At 38.3% G+C, this 24,792-nt stretch overlaps 1 protein-coding gene across 1 annotated transcript in view; it reads left to right on the plus strand.

Annotated features, from left to right (window-relative positions):
* The window catches only part of kirrel3a (kirre like nephrin family adhesion molecule 3a), a 230,770-nt gene that overhangs the window by 111,924 nt on the left and 94,054 nt on the right, over positions 1-24,792 (plus strand). The window contains exon 2 of the mRNA XM_067432960.1: positions 20,712-20,861. Within this exon, the coding sequence (XP_067289061.1) occupies positions 20,712-20,861 (150 nt within the window). The remainder of the gene's footprint in view (positions 1-20,711; positions 20,862-24,792) is intronic.

The following is a 24,792-nucleotide window of genomic DNA, read 5'->3' on the forward strand; positions in this document are numbered from 1 at the left end:
GATCATTTCTGATATAAGAAATGTAATGTCGATTTGGTGGTGGTGGTCTGTGAATGGTCTCGATCCGTATATAATATATAAACGTGTGTCTGGAAAAATGTGCTACCTCTATCAGAACAAAAAAGAATCTGGCAACTTGTACTAAAAGTGATGGTTAAGTTGTAGCAGACGGTCTGTGTGGGTTTGATATTGCGCAAGTCTGGAAAATTCATTAAACGCATCACGAAGACATGCTATTTTAAAACACAATTAGTTAATAACACACATGCAGCAAACAGTTGTCTGGCTTTTAATCTGTCACTGATTCTTCCCCTCCTGCCAGTTAGTCCATTACTTGGATCCAAAGGGTTTTTTTTCTGTCTTGCGTTTGTAAATCTTGGAATGGCTCCAGTCAAATCTTTCAGCAGATTTCTGTATTGGTAAAGCCAAAAACAGCCTCAGCATCATCGGTGACGGTGCAGCACCAGCATTAACTAAGACTACAATGACAGATCGTGACATATGTTCAGCTAGAACATGCCAACAATTGTTCTATGTCTTCAAAATATCATCCAGCAGCTATAGGGCTGCAGAAAACCTGCTGCTCAACATCCCATGAGCTTTGCGAAGGGAATGTTTGACATTGAGAAATGAAACTGCCAGGAGAAAGAAAAAACGTTGCCCCTCCCCCCTCTCTTTTTTGCCAAGTTATTTCCAACTCAATATAAGGAAAAGTGAAAGTGTCTTGTGCAGTGTGTGTGGTCTGCTGTGATTAGTGGCTTTTCTTTAACCTGAGAGTGGAAGAGATTGTGCGTCAGACAGGATTCACTGTGACATGATTGCTGGCCCATTGAGTTTCAACTAATCACAGAAATGTGTGTTTCTAATTGCTGACTTACAAAGTCCCTGATGGCAATTGGAGACTGTTCTGAGCTATAATTTCTGTGCTGTCTCTCTCTCTCTCTCTCTCTCTCTCTCTCTCTCTCTCTCTCTCTCTCTCTCTCTCTCTCTCTCTCTCTCTCTCTCTCTCTCTCTCTCTCTCTCTCTCTCTCTCTCTCTCTCTCTCTCTCTCAATCACCTGCTATCATTCCACACACATCAGACATACGCGCGCACACAGTTACATATTCACAAAAAAAAGACACGCAAGCTTGCACAAACAACATTGAATTCCACAGACACCTGCATAACCTAAAATCAAGGATCTGCTGGGCTGAATTGATTTGTTTGGCAGCGGAGTTGTTCTCACAGGCCAACTGAGCAAGCTTTGCGGTACAATCATTTAGAGTATTTGAATGATATTTAGACAACATGGCATCAAAATCGACCCAATTGTACTTTTTTTATGTTCTTTGTCTAACTGCACACAACGTATCACTGCATGAGAAGATATGGGCATCAATTTGATTCTGATTCAGTTAACATTTCTTACATTGATGAGTACATTTCACTTATCATATTTGGATTATACTTTATTTTAAGGCTAGTTTTTTTTCCATAGTTACTAGCCACTCTGCATTTTACTGGCCAAAGTTTTGTTGTTGGGAAATTTGTTGTTGGCTATTTGTAAATGACCACTGTACACACCCAAATCAAGTCTACATGAAATGTATGCTGTGTCCGTGCACATCATACCTGACACCTAGTTGAACAATTTACAGTTGGTTTCATGACTGTAAGTTATTTTCTTCAAATGCTATTGACGTTAGAAACGTGTATACCAATGTCGTATGCAACTTTAGAGACAGCCCCTAAATTCGCAAATATCGAATGTCCAATGTCAAGCCAAATTTATGCCAGTCACATCAGATGCATTATGGTTCTGCTGTGATCTTTGTTTAAAACTATTTTCGCTGCTGAAATAGAAGAAAAACAGTCAATCACTGTATGACGAATTAATCTAATATGTACATTTCTGCTTTGTTGTTCATGATAAAAGTGCAGGATGGATTTCAGCTGTGGCGTGTAACCCAGTCTTTTCCAGTAGCCACTTCAGTGGGTCCAATTGTACTGTTGTCTTCTCAAAAGGCAACAGTTATGTACCAGTCACATGCAATTCTTTTGTGCTTATGAATGTAATGTCTAATAATCAGAGGCGTTCAGATTATTAGATGCCAGAGTTTTGTTCAGAGCACGGGCTCACTCACTGAAATCACGTTCATCATCAAGCCCTAGGGTTAAGGATTGCTTTCGGTTGAGGTGCATAATTGACTGTTATTACTATAGTAACAACATGTGTAACAGGGACACTAAAATAAAGTGTTACCCGTATTTATTTTTCTTACACATGCATGTCTGACTACAATGTTCTCATGATGATAACTTTTTGATTCAATAACCAACACATGGATCAGACTGATTCTAATGGTAGATTCGAATGGTAGAATCAGTCAATGGGTGAATCCAAATCATCTTTGAATGATTTAAAAAGAATTGGGACTCAACAGCCTTTGTTAGCGAATGACACTGCACTGCTGCCAACTATTGTTTATGATTCACACACAAAAAAATAACCTGTTTATAAGGGTAAGGGTGTTGTTTGGTTCACTTGTTTCATTTGGTCCAGACCAAAACAACATTTACTTCTGATCAGCTTAGCGTTCACAGTGGCATTTTAACACCGAACTTAAAGATACTGAACCTAAGGGCTTTGGGATATGTTCACAACCTGATTTGTTGGCTTAATTACATATATTTTGTGACGGAACTTACAGAAAATACAAAAATGTGCTGGGCTGAATGTGCTTGTTGTATATGCGTAGCCTACATATGATGGTTTTTCGACCAGCTGAGAACTTAAAGAGATGATAAAATGTTAAATTTACATTACATTTACAAATTAGATTTGATATAACAATAAGGCTAAGGCTGCAACCTTTAGCATCAGAAGTCTAAAGGTTTGCGTCAGTCACTAGAGCGTCTCTTGAGATCAGAAGAGATCAGCAACTACTAGCTGGCCTCCGTTACACTATGAATGCTGTCAGTGAAAGAATTCACTGGATTAGGTTTCTATGAATCTCATTCTGAATTCTAGCAGCAGAAAGCCCATCTTACTTTCTGTTTCTGTCTGGAGGGAGTTCCGCTTCATCCATGGATGCGCGACTCAAAGTTATTCCCAAACAGTATTTGTAAGCGTGCTTTGATTGTGACCCACTCAGACGCTGTTGTATTAATTCTTTCTGTATGAGCCGTACGGCATTGCAGGAAGCTGACAGGGCACCTGAGCGCGGTTTCAGAGACGCAAGCTATTTTAAGTCGTGAGATAAAACTAGGCTCCATCCCACGTTGTTTTCTCGGTGGGTGGTCTCTGTTCCCACATTGTCGGGGATTGTTTATTGAGGGAGAAGGCAGGGCTGCTGCCAAGCATGGTCTGTCGACGAGAGAGCAGTCTGGTTATGACACAGCCTGTCGCATGTGCGGGGCGCGTTGGGGGGGCGCGTGACTGTTGCTCAAACGCTACTTCTGACATTTCCATTAGACACAGGGTTATGAATCTGCCCGGGCCAGGTGAGTACAGGAGAGCCATGGCGGTGTCACAGCCTGTCTGCTTTAGCTGCGAGGGACACATTACTAAACCTGCCACCGCAGCCCCACTGACATTTGAGTGGAAACTCACAAAACTGAGCACTTGAGCAGTCTAGTTTACACCACAGCTTTAATTTCTCTTTTTACTTGTGGATAATGAAGACACAGCTTCCCCAAAAAGCCCAGCGGGTGTGCAACATTTACCGTATATAGGGTTTCCTAAATGGGGGTTTGTGAGTTAAGGAAAAGCCAATTATAATTAAATCGAAGGTAAGAATAAATTAAACAAATCAGTATCAGTTGTTTGAAATAAAACAACAAAACACTAAAATATAGAGAAATTAGCTTGAAATTAACATTTTTACTTGGTAGTACTAGTGCTTCCAACTTCAAAAAAATAGGAGCACCAGCAAAAAATTACTTAAACTAAAATATTCTGCCAGAACCGGCATTAACTTCTTAAACAATTTGAGCTACAGTAGGTCGTCTGTTTGATCAGCCCAAACGGGCCAGTCTTCGCTCCACACGTGCATTAATGAGCCTTGGCCGCCCATGACCCTGTCGCCGGTTCACCACTGTTCCTTCCTTTTAATAGATACTGACCACTGCAGACCAAGAACACCCCACAACAGCTGCAGTGTTGGAGATGCTCTGACCCGGTCGTATAGTCATCACAATTTGACCTTTGTCAAACTCCCTCAAATCCTTACGCTTGCCCATTTTACCATCCTCCTTTTAAGACATCAACTGTGACGAGTAACTTTTTTACTTACACATGACCAGGCTTGCAAAAATATAATATTTGTGTTTAGAAAATAAAATGTATTCTGAAGGAATATAATCATCAGTTTTCTATTAGCTTTGACAGATTTAAATAATTGCATATTTGTGATAATTATTCTGAGGGCATTTTTCTTTTCTTTATAAAAGGTATAATTCCAATTAGAATAATAAGACATAGGGCTGTTACCAATTAAATGTAATCAGTTACACTGAAAACAACTTGATTAAATAAGAGATTATTTAAAATTTTATTTTGAACATACAAATAAGAAATGTTGGAAGAAATGATACTTTTTAACATTAAACTAAACTGCCAGTAGGTGGTGGTAGGTGACGTCTTAATGTTTAAAAGTTTCGCCTGATCAGAACTTTTTTCTTGTGGGTGTCTGAGAACTATTGTGTGATTGGTGAGACATTTAAAATGGGCGTAGTTAATACGGAGAAACGCAGATGATCGGAACCTGCTTTTCTCTGCAAGAATGGAATGCACTGGCCAGAATGAACTTTGTTCTTGCAGAGTATGTTCCAAGCTTAAGAGTCATTTATTCAAACTATTTGTTCAGACGACTAATTTAAGAATCAGGCATTTGTTTATGGACTGGTCATTGAATCTTTGACTTAATGGATTTGTTTAAAACGCTGAATCATTCAGTCATGTTTTGTCGGCTAATTTTAACCAACATAATTCCCGCTTTAAATTTAAGCGTGTAAAGCAGTTTAAGTGTTTTGCAGTGTCCGTATAAATGTTGTGTGTTCAAAGTCTAGTTAAGGTCTATTTTGACCATTTTTTAAGGGCCCTACCTGATAATCACACTTTCCAGTACAAATACCACAACAATCTCAGTCACAATATAGCGTTTAGGTAAAAGCATGCTGTTCCAGCCAGGTGTTGATAGGCACAGTGGCATTAGTCATGATAAGGTCAGGCTGTCAGTTCAAGACTACACTGTAATCTTCCCCGACTCGACCTTTAGACCGCAGATTAGCTCCATTAGTTCTGCTGGAGTGACGTAGCGGCAAGCAAACTGTTGGTGCGGTAATTCACCCGATCCTGAGCTTAAGTATAATTCCTCCTCTGGGCAGCAGCACTTCACAAAGCTGAAGTAATTCAGTGCGACTCGCCCTTCCTAAGTGGCAGGCCGGCAGGTGGGGACGTCAGACACGTCGCAACGTGAATCACATGCTACAGCGGGCGCGCATGTGTACCCGGGGCAAAAAAACATGCACCTGATTCAGAGTTCATACATATCGAATATGAACGCAGCCCAGCATGATGAGTTGAGGCTGTTCTGCACCTTTCTGTTTTCCCCAGAGCCGCACAACAGTACCAAGCCATGTGCTAATGCAATATGAGGGCCGAGGTGTCACACAGTGAGTAATTGCGAACATAAAGGTGCTTTGAGAAATTGCTTGTCAGACGATTTGGTGTTTTATTAGGAGTAGGTGCCGTGCCATAGACGAGACGCATACTGGAAATGCGCAAGTTTTCACGGCTGCTTAGAGGTGAGGCAGTTCCTCAGAGTTTGTGGTCCCAAGTTCCCACAGTAATTAGCCGTGTTGGTGCTCGGTCTGCCCTGCCTGTTTGGGACCGGGTTCCAAATGCTGGCGCTAATGAGAATGGAACGTTCTGCCTCTTTTATAAAAAAAAATTCAGTCGGGTTGGCTTTACGGCAATGTTAAAACCGCAATTATCGCTTGTCATCTCAGTTTGTGACAATTGCCAGCCTCTGCTCTGCCCTAAAAAGCAATTTGCGAGCAAAAATCTGACAAATTCCTTTAGGATTCTAACACGTCCTCGCCTTACCTCGCCCTCCCCCCATCGTAATTTAAGGACAATTATCAACTATGTAAAGAATAAATTAGTGTTCCAGGCCGTGCGTAAAATCCATTCTCAGTGTGTGCGCTTACATGTGTGGATGTGTCCTTGCGGCTGCTTTAGAGTTCTGTGAGTGAATGTGGAGCCGGTGGTGAAGGGAGCAGGAGCCCGTGAAGCTCTTTGAGTGTCAGGCAGCAGGATTAATGCCCCGGGCAGCCCCGCAGGCCAGAGGGGGTGGCTGAATCAGGCAGGAGTGCAGGAGGCCTTGAGTTTACATTCAACCGTGCCCTCGCCGTACACAAGAGCATTTGGGGCTCCCTAAGACGCCACGGCAGCCAAACAAAACCAACAGGCTGGTTCTTAGCATTACCGTTAAGAATGTATAAACATATAAACCTCCCAGCGAAAGAAAAAAAAGAAACAAAAAACACTATGTTAAAATAAAGATAAAATAAATGTCAGAAACACATAATCATTAACTCCTTGAGCGGAACGACTCATTTGCCTAGCGGTTTGCTTTGTGATTTGCATACGTGAACGCCTCACAAATTACCATAATGTTTCAAATTACACTTTTTAATTTAGACCCTGGTCTAATTTTGTACACTTTGATGTTCAGATTCACCTGTTTTGATCTTATCTGTCAGAAGAACATCCGAATTTGCAATTCAGTGTGATATAGTTAAACTGTAACTCTCGACAGAAGCTGGTTTCCAGTGGGGCCTGGATATCTGGCACTTTTCCACGAATAGGTTATGGGATGATAGGGATGAAATAGGGCCTAACATTTCTCAAAGTATTTATTTAAAGGTGCAGTGTGTAGTATTTATGAGGAACTATCGACAGAAATACAATTTAATATATATAACTATGTTTTCAGTGGTGTACAATGAGGTGGAGGTGGTAAAATCCTGCTTGGCCCGGCCGACCTGAATTTTTCACTTTGTCATACATTTTCTGTGTGCTTTGTTCATTAAATAATTGTGATGAATGTTATCCATTGTAATGTATCCTTTTGCAGTGAAAGATTACAGCCGACACTTTTGTTGTGTGATCTTACAGATACCAGCTAGTACGGCATTGTTAAAGTCATTTTATGCAAATCCACAGCCCTATCTACAGATTAAGTATTATAATGACAATATATCATACTGGAGAGATTTACTGTACTGATGGTCGTAACCATAAAGGCCGTTTCACAACGCAAGCGTGAGCAGCGCGTATTTTTTTCGGCGCCCATGTTAATCAATTTCACACAAAAAGTGCCTAAAATGCACACAGGAAGCACGTGTAGTGTATTTGAACAATAACTGGAGTATTTCAGAAAAGAAAACGAAGAATAAAAAATATCTGTGGAAGATTTGAGCAATTTAAACTTGTTTTGATTATTCAGTTTGGGTGAGAGTATGGTTATGATTATAAAAAATAAAGTAAACTAGCCAGAAAATATAACAAACTTTCGTTTAGTTTAGTATTTCATATTCAGACAGGTATAGGCTCTCGGTCTGCAGCTGCAGTCACGGTGTAAAGCGAAAGCACACTTTTGATGGACAAAATAAAAATATCACAAAAGCGCTCAAAATGCACACAAGAAGCTCGTGGTGTGTTTTAACAATAGCTGGAGGATGTCATTAAAGAAAACGAAGAATAAAAATCATCTAAAGAAGATTTACCCGTTTAAACTTGTTTTAATTATTCAGTTTGGGTGAAAGTATTATAAAAAGTAAAGTAAACTAGCCAGAAAATATAATAAACTTTACGTTTAGTTTAGTATTTAATACTCAGACAGGTATAGGCTCTATCATTGTGGGAGCCGCTGCTGTTACGCTGCACCAACACTTCCAGTGTGAATACTCTCGCGCGTCTGCAGCTGCAGTCACGGTGTAGTTACGCTGAGGTGCTGCTCACGCGCTGCTCACGCTTGCGGTGTGAAACAGGCGTAAGACGTAACCGAATGCTATGCGCTGTTTGAATGCTGAACGGAGAATGATGGAGGAAAGACGAGTTTTCGTCAACTTTAATTTAACAATGTAAATATTCTTCTATCCCTCACATTAAGCTATGCGATGGCTTTAGATGACTTTGTAACAGCAAAGCATTATATAGAATGATTACTGAAGGATCATGTGACATTGATATTTCTGATAATTTAATTATCACAACCTCATAATTTGCCTCGTAATTCTCAATGCAGGAAAAACCCTGCTTACATAATGAAACATCTGTATTACTTTGGAAGGAAACATTTGTATCTACATACACCACAGGTCCCCTTACAGTGAAGTCACCTTTTTACGCCGTCATTTTGCATTTGCGCCGTCATTTCTCTGTGTGCTTCGAAAGGCTGGGGTGAGTGGTGGACAGTTTCGGTTTGAAACCTTACCACTAGATGCTTCTAAAATTTACACAGTGCACCTTTCAAATTCAAATTCCATTTTATATGAACATTTTTATTTCTCTTTGTTTTCTGTGGGATTTATAAACTTCTAGCATAAAAACAAAACAAAAAAAAAACTAATTTCTAGTAACTTTGTTTGTGGTTAATCCATTATTCATTAATTCATTTATTTGATGGTTGGTCAGTGAAAGTCGGTAGTTAATCTCAGGAGGTCAAATTAAATTTCATATGGACAGTTTTTAAAATATTAGATACTGTTTACTAATAAAAAAATGCCTGAATGGTTGAGGTAGAGGATTGAGTCTCTATAATTTGTATATAAGAGTTGTAAGAAAACATATTATTTACTTTTCTTTCCAGTATGTATTGTTTAATGTGACTCACAGATAAATATGCTGATGTTGAATATGTAAATATGTTGATAATGATTGCTAGACTGGGTAAACCCAGCCCGTTCTGCTGGCGATTTGATTTTTCCCTGCAGCTCAGGCTGGAAAACTGCAAATTAATTAAGCCTGCTTCTGTTACACATTTCCGGGAACCAATCACAGACTGGTTTACCCACCTGGTACGCTATTGGCGGTGTTTAACACAATGACAGATAGAGAAAGATGGATAGATGCCCATTGATCACATCTCTTTTGGTCTAATTGGTTGAAGGACTAGCCAATCACGTACAGACTCATTTAAATTATGCTTGTTGATCACGCCTCTTGTGCAGTAGAAAATACAAAGTAGACTCCCCAGACCAATGTTCAATCTTAAAAGAGTAAGCTTGGTCTGGTGATAGCCAGACAAGATGATCATATGCTTTTAATTGAATTATTGTAGGATTTTAATCGTTCCACACTAGAAGTCTAAATTCTAAACCTCTGAGGTGACACAGGCGAAATCCCTATTATAAGGGGGACATTTGATGTGTGTAAAACCAGCTATTTTTGCAAAATGTAACATATTCATGAAAGTGCCTTTGTCCTTTAGAACAGTATTCGACATTCCTATACGTGGACCGTTTCTCAGCATGATGGCATGGCTGGGCTTTAAATTGGAATATAAAAGGCCTCTGAGTTTTCAAGAGAAAGGAATTGAACAGCTTGGGAGAATTGATCATCTTCTCAACACAACCTAATCTGGTTGTCCAAATAAGATATCATCTCCCCTAAGAAATAAGTTCTCTGTCAGTCCAGATTGTCAATTCATAGTGAAAACACTTTTATTTTTTATGTGCACGTCTGGTTTTTTTGTAATGATGGACTCTTTTAGAAGTCTTCGCGTATACATTGTTGTACATCAAATACTTTCACTATGTTAATTGACCTCTTGAGGCATGTTTAATTCAACAAAAACAACAAGCGAACCCTTTCCTGATCTACAATTAATGATTATTGTGAACTTTCAGTGGATATCAGTCTTCCTCCCAACAAGGCCACGATCTACCTGAGCCAGGCAAAAAGATCAAGCAGCTTTGACTTTATTATTTATTGTTATTCAAGGTTGCACTGAGAGTTTGTAGTCGCTTTGAAGTAAAGGTTAGTTAAGAAAAAAGCTTCTTCAGCAATCATACAAACACATAATGAAGATCAATAAATACTGTGCAGATTCATGTTTATTTCATTGAGCAAATCCAAGCCAGTGATTTCTGCAGTATTCAGAACTTTGAATTTCGTGGCAGAAAGATTCAGACCATGTCCATCTTTTGAAGAGCAGAGAGGTCTGGGTGGAATTGGAGGCCTTCTGGTTTCTCTTGGCTAACTGCTCGGTTTTGAATTTGTGAGTTTTGAAGACTCAGTTGAGAAATCAATCCAGAAATCAAAGTGATTCATGTTCCACTTCTGTCGTGCACGATGTCTTTTGCTTAGAGTGGCGAGGGCCGGGCCAGCCGAACCTATTTTCTGATATGGGAGAGCTCTCGATCCTCGAAAGCAAGTGCAATTTTGCACAGCATTTTCCGAAACTACTCCCAATCTTTCAAGGCCGTCTTCAGCAGAATAAATGCAGTCTTATTTTTGTTGTGGGCCTGAGGAGGATAACAGCTCAGTTGCGTGACAGTATTTTTTTTAGTATGATGCTTCTATAGTTTATTATTATTATTGGTTTGTTTGGTTTTCCAGTACATATATATGAAAATAACTAAATAATTAAAACATTTTAAGCAAAGCCACATTTTCACCATCAATACTCCAGTCTTCAGTGTCACATGATCCTTCATAAATCATTATAATATGTTGATTTGGTTCTCAAGAAACATTTCTTATTATTATCAATGTTGATTTGTTTCAATGTTGAAAAAACAAACTAACAAAAAAACATTATACTCTACAATCAGGGCCATACGCAGGGTTGTAAAAATACAGAAGTCCTTGCTAAAGTGATGCCGCTAGGAGGTTTTGGAATTTACTGTTCTAAACTTGTAGTTTAATGTGTTTGAAGGACAAAAAAAGAAGAAGATAAAAACAGCTTTAAAAGCATGTCAGTGGGCAGTAGCAATATTTGTTGAGCAGATAACAGATTCTTAAACATGAGAGTCATGCTAAATGTTGCAATGAATGATCCACACTACAAAATGGAAAAGCAGCATAGTTATTTTTTAATTTTTTATTGACAATACACAATCACATATTTGAAACTGGAATGACCTTCCAAAAAAAATGTTTTTTTAAATGACAAAAAATTACATGTTTCAATGATTATTTTGCATAGATGTTTCATTTCAATGAAATGCCAATGCAGTCCTTCTGTGTCCAAAGGCAAATGAGCAATTTATATGAGCATCAACGATTGGTTTCAGCAACTTGTTTTTGTTTTTTGTTTTCTTAATTGATCAATTTTTGGACTAATCAGTTCAAATAATGGCTCAATTACCTACTCATAAAGACTTGTCCCCAACTACTTAATGATAAAAGTTCCTCAAACACAGACTCAAAGTCCCAGTCCCAGTGCTTTTGTTGTTAAATTATAGTTTCCAACCATAATTAACAAAGAAAATAAACAGGTATACATTGTACTAATGTTAATCTCATCCTGGGCACAGTTCAATGCATGCTCTTCCTCTCTCATCTCCATCCCCTTCTCTCTATCTTCTTCTCTTTATCTTGACCTGTATATCCTGCTTCCCATAGCTAAGCTTTGATTGATATAGTCTTTGCGAACTGATTGTTTCTGTCGGCCGTTTAAAACTTCTATCGTAAAACAGCTGCTATTTCTCTTTTATTTGTGGTGGTGTACGCAAAAGACGCAACATTAGAACGGCTCCTAGAGCAGCTCAGATGAGGTCGGTTATCATGGCGATATGCAAGCCCCCTAAGTAGAGTATATATTAGGCTATTATTTCACAACCTTCATAATTTGCAATTACCGAGGTCCTCTGGTGGGTAATGCTATGCTAAGAACTCTGACTACATGTCAAGTCACCTTTATTTATAAAGCACTTTTTACAATGTCGATTGTGTCAAAGCAGCTTTATAGTGTTAAACATGAACATAATCCAACAGAATTTAATTCGGCTGTACTGCTCAGTTCAATTATCATATAGTGTCAAGCAGGCAGACCAGTAATATAGTTGGATATTTTCAATGGCCAGTTTGAGGTAAGATTGTTTTTAAGAAAGAAATGAATTCTTTTATTCAACAAAGATGCACTGAATAGATCAAAAGAGACAAAATATTATAACAAAGCATACCAACAATATTTAATGTCTGAAGGACACTGAAGACTGGGGTAATGATACTGAAAATTGAGCTTCGCCATCACAGGAATACACATGGAATAATATATTAGAATACAATTCTTTTTAAACATTTTATTTAGATTTTTTTTTTTTTCAATTAAAGGCAGCCTTTCTGAGTATAATATACTTATTTAAAAACATTACAAAGCCATTTTTACAACTCTTTTTTTACTCTACTTTTTTGTGGAGCGTGAAGAAAATCATTTGTAATAATTCCTTTGCACGCTAGATTAATCAGCCACCTGTTTCTGTAGCTCAGGTAGCTGCTCGCTTTTCTCATAACATTGATGTAAGGCATGGGAATGTTCGAAGAATAACAATAAAGCAATCTTGTTTTCTTCGGCTTTTGACCAATTTCACCATACCATTGGAGGCTTATGACACGCAATTTCTATACGCCGCTGAAGCACTGTGGTAAAGTAGTCCTTTGACAACAAGACAACAGAGCTGATTGCCTCTTGCACAAAAGGCTCTTCTATTTCTCTCTCTCTCTCTCTCTCTCTCTCTCTCTCTCTCTCTCTCTCTCTCTCTCTCTCTCTCTCTCTCTCTCTCTCTCTCTCTCTCTCTCTGTCTCTGTCTTTCTCTCTGGAGGTGGTAAGGATGCTAGAGGGCCGTTTTTTTAATGAGCTGTAGCATCAGCAGCACTCAGGCATAAATTGCTGACACTGTTTACTGCAGGCGTTTTGCTCCTCTCAGCTGACCCTTTAGCTTCCTTAGCCACAGTTAAATAAAACTGCTTCTGGTCTTCCACAGGTAAGATATTCAGACAGATCCTAAATCCACCTCATAAAATCCTAATTATTTCACAGATCCGATTTGTTCAGGACAAACATTAAAGGCAAGTGGCAATCAGGATTGACCCTATTTATTCCATAGTAAACGTCGCTTGTCTTATCGTCCGCAATTCATCAGTAATCGCTACTCTCTCTCTTTCTCTGTGTTGGATTTCTTATGCTCACAAATGCTGTATTTATTTGATGAAAAATACAGAAAAAAAAACTGTTATTACTAATTGTTTTCTATTTTAAAATATTTTCCCTTGCAAAAATGTTTGCATTCCACAGAGAAACTTTGCTTTCCCTCACGAAGAGCTCAAAAGGTCCTTTGGAGGAACGCAAAATATTTGCAAGAGAACGCAAAAGCACTGACTTAATATTTTTCCTATCATCTCATTTTTTTCCACCCCTATGCCCCTTTAGAGGCTCCGTAGAAATCGTTTATAATATGTTGCTTATTATTATCTTTCCATTCTTCTTCTTTTCTGTTTTTTGTGTGATATTTTTCATAACAATGAAAAGTCTCTACTGTCAATGTCAATAAAAAGTCAAGGAACAGTTTTTACTGTCACATTTGATCAAAAACATGGGCAAGTGTAAGGATTTGAGCGAGTTTGACAAGGGCCAAATTGTGATGACTATACGACTGGGTCAGAGCATCTCCAAAACTGCAGCTCTGATGCACGTGGGGAGCAAAGGCTGGAAGCTCATATTGCTCAAGAAGTTAATGCTGGTTCTGATAGAAAGGTGTCAGATCAGTCTGTCCCCATGCTGACTCCTGTCCACCGCCAAAAATACCAACAGTGGTGAGCATTAGAACTGGAGATCAGAACTGTAGATCATGTACTGCGCCGCAGAGGGAGAGCAAGCTATTTTACTTTTTCAAGGCAGACAATTCACACTTCTTGAAATGATACCTTGGGAAATCAATTTCATGCAAAACTCCTAAGCTCTCACCTAGGTATATATGTTCCAGTATTAACCCAAGCTTGAGTTCCTGCCAAATAAACCACAGTTTTGTTTTTTTTGTCACGTAACTTCTGCGGTAGATTTTAAAAGGGGCAGTAATAAAATAAACTCAATCAATCATATATTGTGATCTTGTAAATAACTTCCCTGTCATCTTGCTCTCACTCACATTTCTCGCTTGGTTTCTTTTCTCTGAGAGCTTTCAATGCCCTGCCTTCATGCTGTTTTTTTCTCCCTTTGTTACGCTCAGAATTGACGTCTTCTGGGAGTGATATTTAAATCTGTGTCCAGGAAATGGAACCGCAGGAATCCAATAACAAAATTCATTTGTCAAGATTTGACTTGGGGTGCTTTGCCCACTGCGATGGGATGCGCCAAACCTCTGAATGTAATGATTGGATTTATTTATCTATTTGTGGCTCTCATTAGAGGTGTCCATGGTTCCCAGAGCCCCTGCTGTGGATATTGGTCTGCTTTCATGAAGCACAGCTTCTGGGTCTCATAAACAAAAGATGCTGCGACACCATGGTTAGAGATGGTGAGGTGTATTTATCGTTTTGCATCTGTCAAGGCCTGTTCACACCAGGAACTATAACGATAGCTGTGTTAGTGTCCACATTGATGCACAATATTGTTTTGCTTTAAAGGGGTTATGATGGATTTTTAAAAATGATTTTAATATGTTCTTTGAAGGTCACGTATAATGTTAATTGTAAAGTTGTAACATGTTTTTGTTCTTGTCAAAAACAATGTTTTTTTTTGTTTGGAAAAACTTACATTTTCATCCATTCTTATCCTGTGTATGAAATTATACATTTTAAGGGGTTGCCTTCTTTGAAGCAACTATGTGTGTAACAGTTCTAAGCGAATGAAAAGTGTTCAATCTGAAAGTGCAACTCTGGTATAGTTCTCTGGTATACCTCTGGTATATCTGGTATTGTCCACACTAATATAGTTATCGTTATAGGACATTTATAGCTAAGTTTCTTGGTGTGAACGGGCATTTACTCATGATTTGTAATCCAGATGTTGTCAGTTCCAATACATTTGGCTTCTTTTACAAACATGTTTTTACATTGTACTTACATTTTTAAATATACCTGCATGCAATTACGTCTGTATTTCATTTCTGTAGTTACACCTGTCCCTAACTCTACCCGTATCCCACCTCAATATCAGCAAAAGGGCTTTGCAATACAATTTGAACACAGTAAGTACATTGTACTTATTTTTTGATGTAAGTAGTTACATCAAAAAATGTACTTAAGGCCACTTAATATTATATATTAGGACACCTTTATATTAGGCCACCTAATATAACGTGTGGCCGAAGTTTCTTTGCAAACTCCCCATTATAAAGTGTCTAATTTACAAAGCAATGGCTTCTATTTGCTATTTAAACTATGCAACGCAATGCTCACATCTGGTGTATTCAAATGTCAGCCATTAAGCGCCTGAATGGCAGTGGGCAGGGCCTACGGTGTGAATATGTAAAACTATTCGTCAGTAAATTGCACTCTTAGCAGCCAAATGGAAGTAGATTTGCCTGTGTGGCATCACAAATCCCACAATGCCCACAAACCATTTTGTTTATAATGAGGAGGACATTTTAAGCTATGAAACTAGCAGGAAATTTCAATGGTACAGCGACCTCTAAAATGCCAAACAATCGAGGCAAATTTGATCTCTCATGTCATGACCCCTTTAAATGCTTGAGCTCTTTGAAGCAGGATGGATTCTGATTGGCTGCCAATGTTTTCATCACTCATCAAATGAAAAAAAATCTTTGTGAAAGTGATTCCAATTCTATTGTTTTTTTTGGTGTCGTTATCATTAAAATTGTCTTGTGGACTCTGCTATTCTTTTACATTAAGAATGATTGTTAAATCTATATCTTTATTGTTATAGTTATCGTCCTTGGTGTGAACAGCCTTTAGTAGATGATCAGTGATTCACTGTGGGTCTTTAAAAGATTTGGCCAGTGAAAAGTGCACTTATACATTAGGTCCTGCATTAAGTTGCAAAGCACAGTTGCACTTAATTCGTTCAAAGTTTCTGTGGATGACTTTTGACATGCATGTAGACGTAATGTTCAAACACATTTCAAGTATAACGCAAACAACCGTCTACAGAAAGGCTCCTTTAAAACATCCCCTATTAACTGTGTGATTAGTCTGAGTCCAGCACAAAAGCTCTGAAGGCTGTGCTGTTCGTTAGTTGCATTTACACTGTAATGTATGTGGGAAAGTCTGGCCAACGACTTTTTAAAACGTTTACATATTCAGAAAGATCGGAGGTCAGAAGCAGTTCTAAACGCTGCCACTTTTGGAAGTTATTTCAGATGCATAATATTTACATTCCCACTCATCTCTAATGTAAACTTTTAATGAAGTTTGCAAGTTTTCGTAAAAACTTTGAATAGTTTCATTACTTCATTGCTGGAGGACTGTCTGTGACATTTCATCATTGTGCACTGTCAGTTTCATAAGTGTTTGAAATGTCAAGGGAAGTCTGAGATCACTCAGAAACATTGAATAGTGTGGGTATCATGGGCTGCGCTCTTCTCTTTCCCCCACTACCGCTCTTTGAATTACTAGTTGAAGTGAAATTATTATTGTCTCTTTATCATTTGTCATCATTTAATGGTGTGATTTTCCTAGTGTGGAACATAAATGGAGATTTTTAGCTGAATGTTTACACTGCTCAATAACAATGAAAGTGAATTGGGTACACAACCTCTATCAAAACATGACAAAAGAGCACCGTCAAAATGACCTCTCATGTCTCCTTCATACTTACTCAAACTTATCTGTCGTCATCCACCATATTTGAATAAACACAAATGAGATTTGACGGTTGAGGTTTAAGGAAATAAGTTGTGATGATGATCGGTCAAGAACACCATGAAGGGGAGTATAGAGCCGCTTTCCACCTATTGGTTTCGCTTACAAACTATAGGAAGTATTGTCAACATGTTCTCACACCCAACTCGTCAAATATTGAGGCTTGACCTTTCAGCGTTACTTACACACACACATATATATGTGTGTGGTCCGAGGCCAAACAATATATTTTTTTGAAGAAAATGTCCAAAATCGATCATTGTCTCTATCTTCCGTAGTTCATGCACACTGTTACGACCGTCTAGGGGTCAGTAGCAACAGGAAGAGGAAGAAAAGAGTCTCACTACCAGAGAGATAAAATTGAACAAATATTTATTTCTTGCACAGGGTTTAGCGTCAGGGGTAGACAAGGCCAAAAATAACAAACAGAAGAAACGTTTTGTTTTACCTCTACAACTCCTACATTTTGAAAATAAAGAAAACAAAATACAGTTTAAACTTACCTACCTCCCTAACCAAAAACAATATGAAAATATGTACAAAATCAAATGGCGGCAAACCCCTTACGTCCCTTGATTTGGCAAAGATATATAGAAAAGTATTTGCAGATAATATATACAGAGGTGTAGCAAACAAAGCAAAATCAAAATCCTAAGTCGATAGTCAAACAGGCGTAGGTCAAGTAAACAACGATCAAAATACTATAGTCACACTCACAAATACAAACTAATAATCACTCACAATCAATCTCTCTGGCACGACACTCTAACAAACGATACGTAGAGATGCACAACAATCAAAGACACAATGGCACAAAGATGACCTCTTCAGTGTGTTAGGGGCGATCCTTATATCTGGATCAGGTGAGAGGGAGAACCAATTGCAGCCTCCAACAGGTTAACACAAGTCACAGCCCACCTGTAATACAAACATACATGTGCACATACACAGAGAGAGAAAATTCACAAGACAAAAACAGGACAACAGGATGGGATGAATGAATAAATGACTCTGCTCATAACACACACATTCAAAAATTGTCGCCTGAAGAAATATTATGTAAGCTTTGATAGTGAAATAGCATTAACTCTCATATGTCTCATGACTGATTGTGTCATTACATCAGCTTTGATTTTAAAATGACACCAACCGAATTACATCAGTACTACCTAGTACTGATTCACATGAAATCAATCTGTACGTAATTTCAGTGATATAGACTAGTGTCTGTATATGAAACAGCAAAAATACTATTTAAATACGAATCCTCTTTGTCCTGCATGTTTATGTGAAGGAATGGCATTGACCTGCAGTTTATTTACTATAAAACACACACACACACACACACACACACACACAGAATGGTGTGTGACAATCGCGTTTACAACTCTTATGAGGATATAAACGCATGCCAGAACTCCAGAGCCGCTCTGAGAGTCACTTCATGAGCATTTTACGTTTCATTTGAGAAAAACTACCGTCATATCATAAACACACAGAAATTCAAAGTTATTCATGGCAGCCTGTCACAACAAAAGTTTGGTTTAACTTAACTTTATAGAAAAATATATTACTGTTGTATATTAGAATTTAGATACGTCTCAGTGTAATGATAATACTACACTAATGTAATAATTATAAACTATCAAAACTTTATTTTTTAAATGATACATCAATTTGTTTTCCCTGTTTTAATTAGAAAAGTATAAAAGCTCAGTTGTGCAGCTTTGTTTGACAAAAAAGTTTAATTAAATTGAAAGATAATTTACTGTTTTATGTTTTTATTTGATTACCAAAAAATACACAACAAATTGAATAAAAAAGAAAAAATAATAATATTGTTGTTTTTATTAATTAATTAAAGTAATTAAGTAGCTAGTAGCCTACTCTTTACTGGTAAATATTACAGTGAACAAACAGACAATGGCAAACCAAGGTAGCTCTGGCATAATGTCAGTAATACTTCGATAAATTACTTACAGTTATTGATGTATCCCTAAAGTACTGAAAAAGGTACCGTTATGTGAACAGTACCCAACCCTAATCAAGACTGATTGTGTCATGTTAAAGAGTCGGGTGTATCTTTGGAATGACATGACTGAATGCATGAGTGCATTCATGAAGCAGCAAGATCATAATTTCAGCGATTAAAGTTTTCAGCTTTAAATTATTGTGTGATAGCCTAGAAATCTAGACGCACCCTAGCGGCAGCAAATTTAATCTGCCCGTGAGTGTCGTCTAGCAACTCTCAATACGCTTCTGAGCTGTATTCCCCTAACTCTTGCCGGGCCAATCACATCGTGTATAGAGTCGGTGGGCGGGGCCATAATGACGATGGCCGTGTTGCGTTTGGGTGCTTCGAGTAAACACAGAAACTGGCGAACGGCGGTCTTTCGAATCAGCTTTGACCGCGAATCTGGAAGACAATGGTGAGCTTCCAGACCAAACATCTTGTTGTGGGTCTGGCTTGTCAGGCTAGGGAAGCGCACTAGCAAGATGAGATTTAAACTTTTTCAGCTGAAGACCCAAGATTGGTTTGAAGACGAAAAACGTACCGAGCACAGTGTTCTCTCACCATTCTTGATTTGTCTTGGTCTTGGGCAGAAACAAAAGCTGATGCTCTCCATATGTTTTTTTCTCGTCTTCTCTGTGCTCTTTCATATGAAAATGTTGTGAGTCTAAACATACATTTACCTGCCTATCCCCTTGAAGGAATCAGGACAGAAATGGTTGAAAGTGGCCAAAAATATTTGCGGTAAAGCCTCATTTGAATGACTGAGAGCAAAAATCCTGGGGTCTATGCTATAAACACCCTTCATCATCTGTTTACATGAACAAAAGAAGTAAGATTTAAAGCTAATCTCTAATGTTTTTATACTTTCACTGAACTAAGATCATGTGTGAGAATTGGGGTTAACTTTAAACTGCAAGATTAGACAGCAGCATACAGAGAGAACAATACGCTTGGCATCGCGGCTGTGTTACAGCGCCATCCCGCAGAAATCCTGCCACATCAGTGGAAGGCCGAGTGCTATTTATGAAAGATGCACCTCGCAGAGCTACGCTTTATTGAATTTAAGACAAAAATCGACCAAAGTGGTCTCGGGAGACGCACGAGGCTCCTCCGTTTCTCTGATGTGTCAACTGTTTTCACATTAAAAGACCAAAAAAGGTGAGGGAAAGCGACTTGAAAGGGTGAGATTCTTCTGTGAATATATTCTCAAAAAAATACATATGCGCTTTCTATTGACGCTGTTATCCGTTTTTCCGAACGGCAAAAAAAATATCTCAGTCTGACTCTCTCTGCGATTTAATGAGAAAGGTAACACGTTCTTTTCACCTCCCGTATTGAAGACTGCTTACCTTCAGGGTACTTTTTCATTTGCAGCTCATTCTATTAGACTTCAAGGTGAACAGCCGTCTACGAGCGGCCGTTCCAGAGCACCACTGAGCCTGTCAGCCGGCACTGGCGGAGTTTGACGTCAGGAAAGTTATTTTGCCTGCTAAGCTGAGTTTCTAGGAGCGAGAGCTGAGTTTGAGGAGCTTCGGCTTGAGAGCCACGAGCTGATTTATGGTGCAGATGCTGCAGTCTTGTGGATCTCAGCAGTGTCATGTTCAGCTTTACTAACTGTGAGGTACCTACTCGTACTTCTGTGTGTCAGTGTACTTTATTAAGGATTCCAGTGACATAAAGTAGAAATTTATAGATTTATTCTTCAAAGTGTGTTTTGGGGGTTGGAGTAGATTTACTAGAGCCATAATAATGATCCTCAAGAAAAAGGCTGTTTTTTTGTAAATCCTCTGGCAGGGGCAGTGAGCTCTGACAAATTGTATTTGATGATTTATAATTGTGACCTCTCTCATTCATTCTTTCTCTCTTTTCTCTCTGTTTTAGGAAGCTGTGTTGTGTTTATCCAGCAGCCTCATGACCTGGTTGTTGTCGCCGGGCAACCGGTGACCCTGCCGTGCTCCATCACTGGATATCATGGCATGGTGCTGTGGGTCAAAGACGGTCTCGCTCTAGGGGTCAACCGAGACTTGTCAGGTAAGAGATTTTGCTTTCCTAGCCTAACCTGTGGTGAAATAACTAGGCCTCTTATGGCTTATTGCTTCATTTATCAGTTGCTTGCGTACATGGTACTCCACGTGTGAAATTGGTTGATTATATAATTGCAGTTAATTTATAATTTAATATAATTGCATAATTGCAATTTAAGATTACAACAGTAGCCTACAATCAATGGCTATAAAGTCTAGACATGAAATCAAAATTGAAGTACTGTTATCTATAAGCTAGTGCACCAAAACGTTTCATCAGACTTTCTGTCCAATCAAATGCTCTCTAGAATCTAAAGTTTCCCGCCTCTTACATTATATATGTACGCTGAAGCTGTGGTTAAATTCAGTCAACTTTTACACATTCACACATTTAGTATTTTCTACATGGGGATTGGCACATAGTGCACTGTATAGGGGATAGGGAACTATTGACAAAGGGGTTTCCATTGGGGTGAATTAAGTCTGATTTTGCGTTAGTGTCATGTGAACCGCCTCAGCACACACACACTCTGGTCTGCTCCGGTCCAGAGACATGATAGCACAGTGCGGATCATATGCACGAGTTGGCGCAGACCAGAAAACGCATAGGACCCATTTAAATTCTGCACAGAATGCTATATTTATAGCGATATGGAGAAGATTAGGAGTAGAAATGTTTAGAAATTAGGAGGAAACTACAGCTTTACCGAGTGCAACGGCTCTGGCCAAACGGTAACAACTGCTAAAGAAACAAACTTTTAAAGATGTGGAGGAGTTGTTCAATATGATCAATATTGTAGGGGGAAAAATGGCTTTCAGATTAAGAGATGTCTTCAGTCATTTAAGCTTGATATGAAAACAATATCTGTCAAGGTGGAAGATTTTTTTGTTTGTTTTTAAAAATAAAAATAAATAACTGTTCAAAAGTTTGGGGTTTGTACCCTTTTTTAAGAAGTTCCTAAAGTATGCTCATCTGTATTTATTTGTAATTTATAATATTGTGAGATTATGTTACAATTACAATACGCCCATCAAAACCCAGCGTTCAGGAGAGAGCCTCAAAACCAGTGTAGAAAATAGCCTATTTATTTGATGTATTTATATATAGCTGTTACTTTTGATCAATTTAATGCATCCTTTTTGAATAAAATTAATACATACGTATTAATTTATTTATTGTTTTAAAACTTCCTTCTGAGCCTGACTAAATAGTGTGACTAAATATACTGAGAAAAACATTTTATTAAAATATGTATGATTCTAAATATTAATGTATTAAAACCAGTATTTGTTTTATCAACAGCACTGTTGTTGCTGTGATTATACTGTATATACATTTTGTACATTATTTTGTATGATTTTTTAAATTGACATTAATATGTGAAACGTTTGTTTGGCTTTGCTCTGCTTTGCAGTGTAAGTTACAGTCAGACTGAAACCTGTCAAGACATTTGCTGCACAAAACAGCCACGTGCCTCTGCCAGATCTGTCTGTATTGTTACAGAGAAACTGAATACCTCAGATATTTTTTGTTCAGTCTTTTCTTAAGGCATTATAATACAAGGACAACTGTCCTTTCTGTCAGGTTGTGAAAGCTTCCCCTGATATTACCAAGCATCTTTGCAATTTTTCCCCCACTAACTTTTTCTGATTTTTGTGAAGGTTTTCGTGTTTGTTTCAGAAAGTGCCTGTCAAAAGTACTGTCAGACTGAGCAAAGCAAAGCAACAATTGAGAATTAATTGCATTTCTATCATTAATTAAGGCAAACACTTCATCATCCGCAGAACCCCAGAGAGACGTGCTGCAAGTGCAGCTGTTTTACATTCACACGATGAGCTTTACAAATTAATTTGTTCAAATGGATTGAAATGTTCTCAAAACTTCTCGCTTATGCAAGGACAATCTTTAGGTTTAGGTTTGCAAAATCAGTTTGGCTTGTTTTGTAAATCACAAACAAATCAGATATGATTACCGGGCTCGATTTCCTCAGTGCGCCACATTTACTGACTGTTCTGTTTGCAATGGACTGTCAGATTAAAAACAAAATGCCAAACAAACTTTGGTCTAATTCAAATTCATTGCACATTCGTCCCTAAAGCTTTAATAATGTCACTTTCCAAATTTGCTTCAGCTCGCTTGAAGTTGAACTTATTAGCTCTTTGAAATATTTATTGTCTAACGAAGCATAATTCAACAATTTGTTCTCATATCTAACTCAAAGTACAGCGATCAGATCCCGTTTAGCTAACGTTACACATAATTGCTGGATCAAGGGGTCATTATCGCTAACAATAGTTGCTGATTGCGTTCATGTACGCACTTCAAGAAACGAGCAATTAATATTTGAACATTAAGCCTCTAGCTGCGGTCTCATTTAGTCCTGATGTGTGATTTGAAACTTTACCAAGAAAGGATTTCAATTTCGGACATGGGTTTCTCCAGAAGTTAGTCATTTTTAGCCATGGCCCCAGGCAGCATTTAGTCATGGACGGAGCTCTTTAATTGAGCCTCTCAGGGCTTTTCTTTCCTTTCCACTGCGTCTGTCTTTCTCCGAGCTTTTATTAGTGTCCAGGGACTCCTGGATATCATTGTACCATAGTAAAATCGAGTGCAGAGCCGTGATACTTAAGTCTCGCTTCAAAGCGGATACGAAAACATCACTCACTAAAGTGTAAAATGGACTAAAAAGAACTAGAGCGCCGACGTGAATGGATATCAGTGTGTTGAGAGCAGCTCTAAGCCTGCTGATTGTTTCAAACGCGAAGCAATTTGTGGATTTTTACAAGTCGTCGTTGGGTTTTTGCAAAATCTGTCTTGTGTTTTATCACCTGCAGTTTCGCACTGATGAAATGATACATCCTGCGATCAATATGACATGGATATCTATATCTTTTCAGGGCGAGTGTCCTCAAAGCTTGAGAAGCTACAGATTTTGTGTCAGCGAGACTGAAGCTAACATAACGCTTGATTAGGATGCCTCTCCGTGTATCTCTCCCCCTTCAGCTTTCGCGTTCGCTCGCTCCAGGCTTTGATCTGCCTGCTTTCAGCCAAGTTTCAAGCGTGCTTCCATCCATTGGAGTGTCAGAGAGATGCCCACAGTGTGATAAATCCATGCCCCAGCTCTCTATCGCAGCTGCTATTGATCCGACATGAAGCCGAATCCATTTCGGTGGGATTCATTACCTTTAATAGGGTCATTTCGCATTGTTTCTTCTAATTGACAACCATTGTCTGAAGCCGTTCAGTCAAGCATATTGGGGAATTCATCAGAGCTTTATTGAGGCGCCTGTATGCCTCAATAATCCCTAATGAAAACAGCTCTTAAATAAAAGGCAAAAGAAGATCCAGTGGCAGGAAACCTGAAGGCGGTAATGACACTATCGATTCCTAATATGGGCTTATTACCAGATAGCACAGGACAGCCAAACAGTCTTTAATATAAAGGATCACCAGGGTTTCAGAGACATGCTATGATAACTGTTTACAAGATCATGCTCGGATTTAAACGTGTTCGGCGGCTGTGGTCTTTTTGCTGATATGAGCAGATTATCAAAACATTAGACATCTGTCTTAAGTAGAGCATCATGTAGCAATTTTGTTGTTCCAATTTTTTCAAGCTACATAGGCACCATTCATCATTTATTGAAGATGACGTTTTCTACACTGTTGTATCAGTTTTTTTGTACCCTGAAGGCCACGTATAAGTTGTATAGCTTCACAACAACATCAATTACATTACATCATTTACATACATATTATTATTTATTATTATTATTATTATTATTATTATTATTATTATTATTATTATTATTATTATTATTATTATTATTATTATTGCAGTTTTGAATTAATATTGTGAAACGCACATTAAGCAAATTACATAGATTTGTGACCCTGGACCACAAAGCCAGTCATCTTTTTTTTTTTTCTTTTTTTT

This window comes from Pseudorasbora parva, chromosome 23 (genome assembly GCF_024679245.1).
Source record: "Pseudorasbora parva isolate DD20220531a chromosome 23, ASM2467924v1, whole genome shotgun sequence".
Taxonomy (NCBI): domain Eukaryota; kingdom Metazoa; phylum Chordata; class Actinopteri; order Cypriniformes; family Gobionidae; genus Pseudorasbora; species Pseudorasbora parva.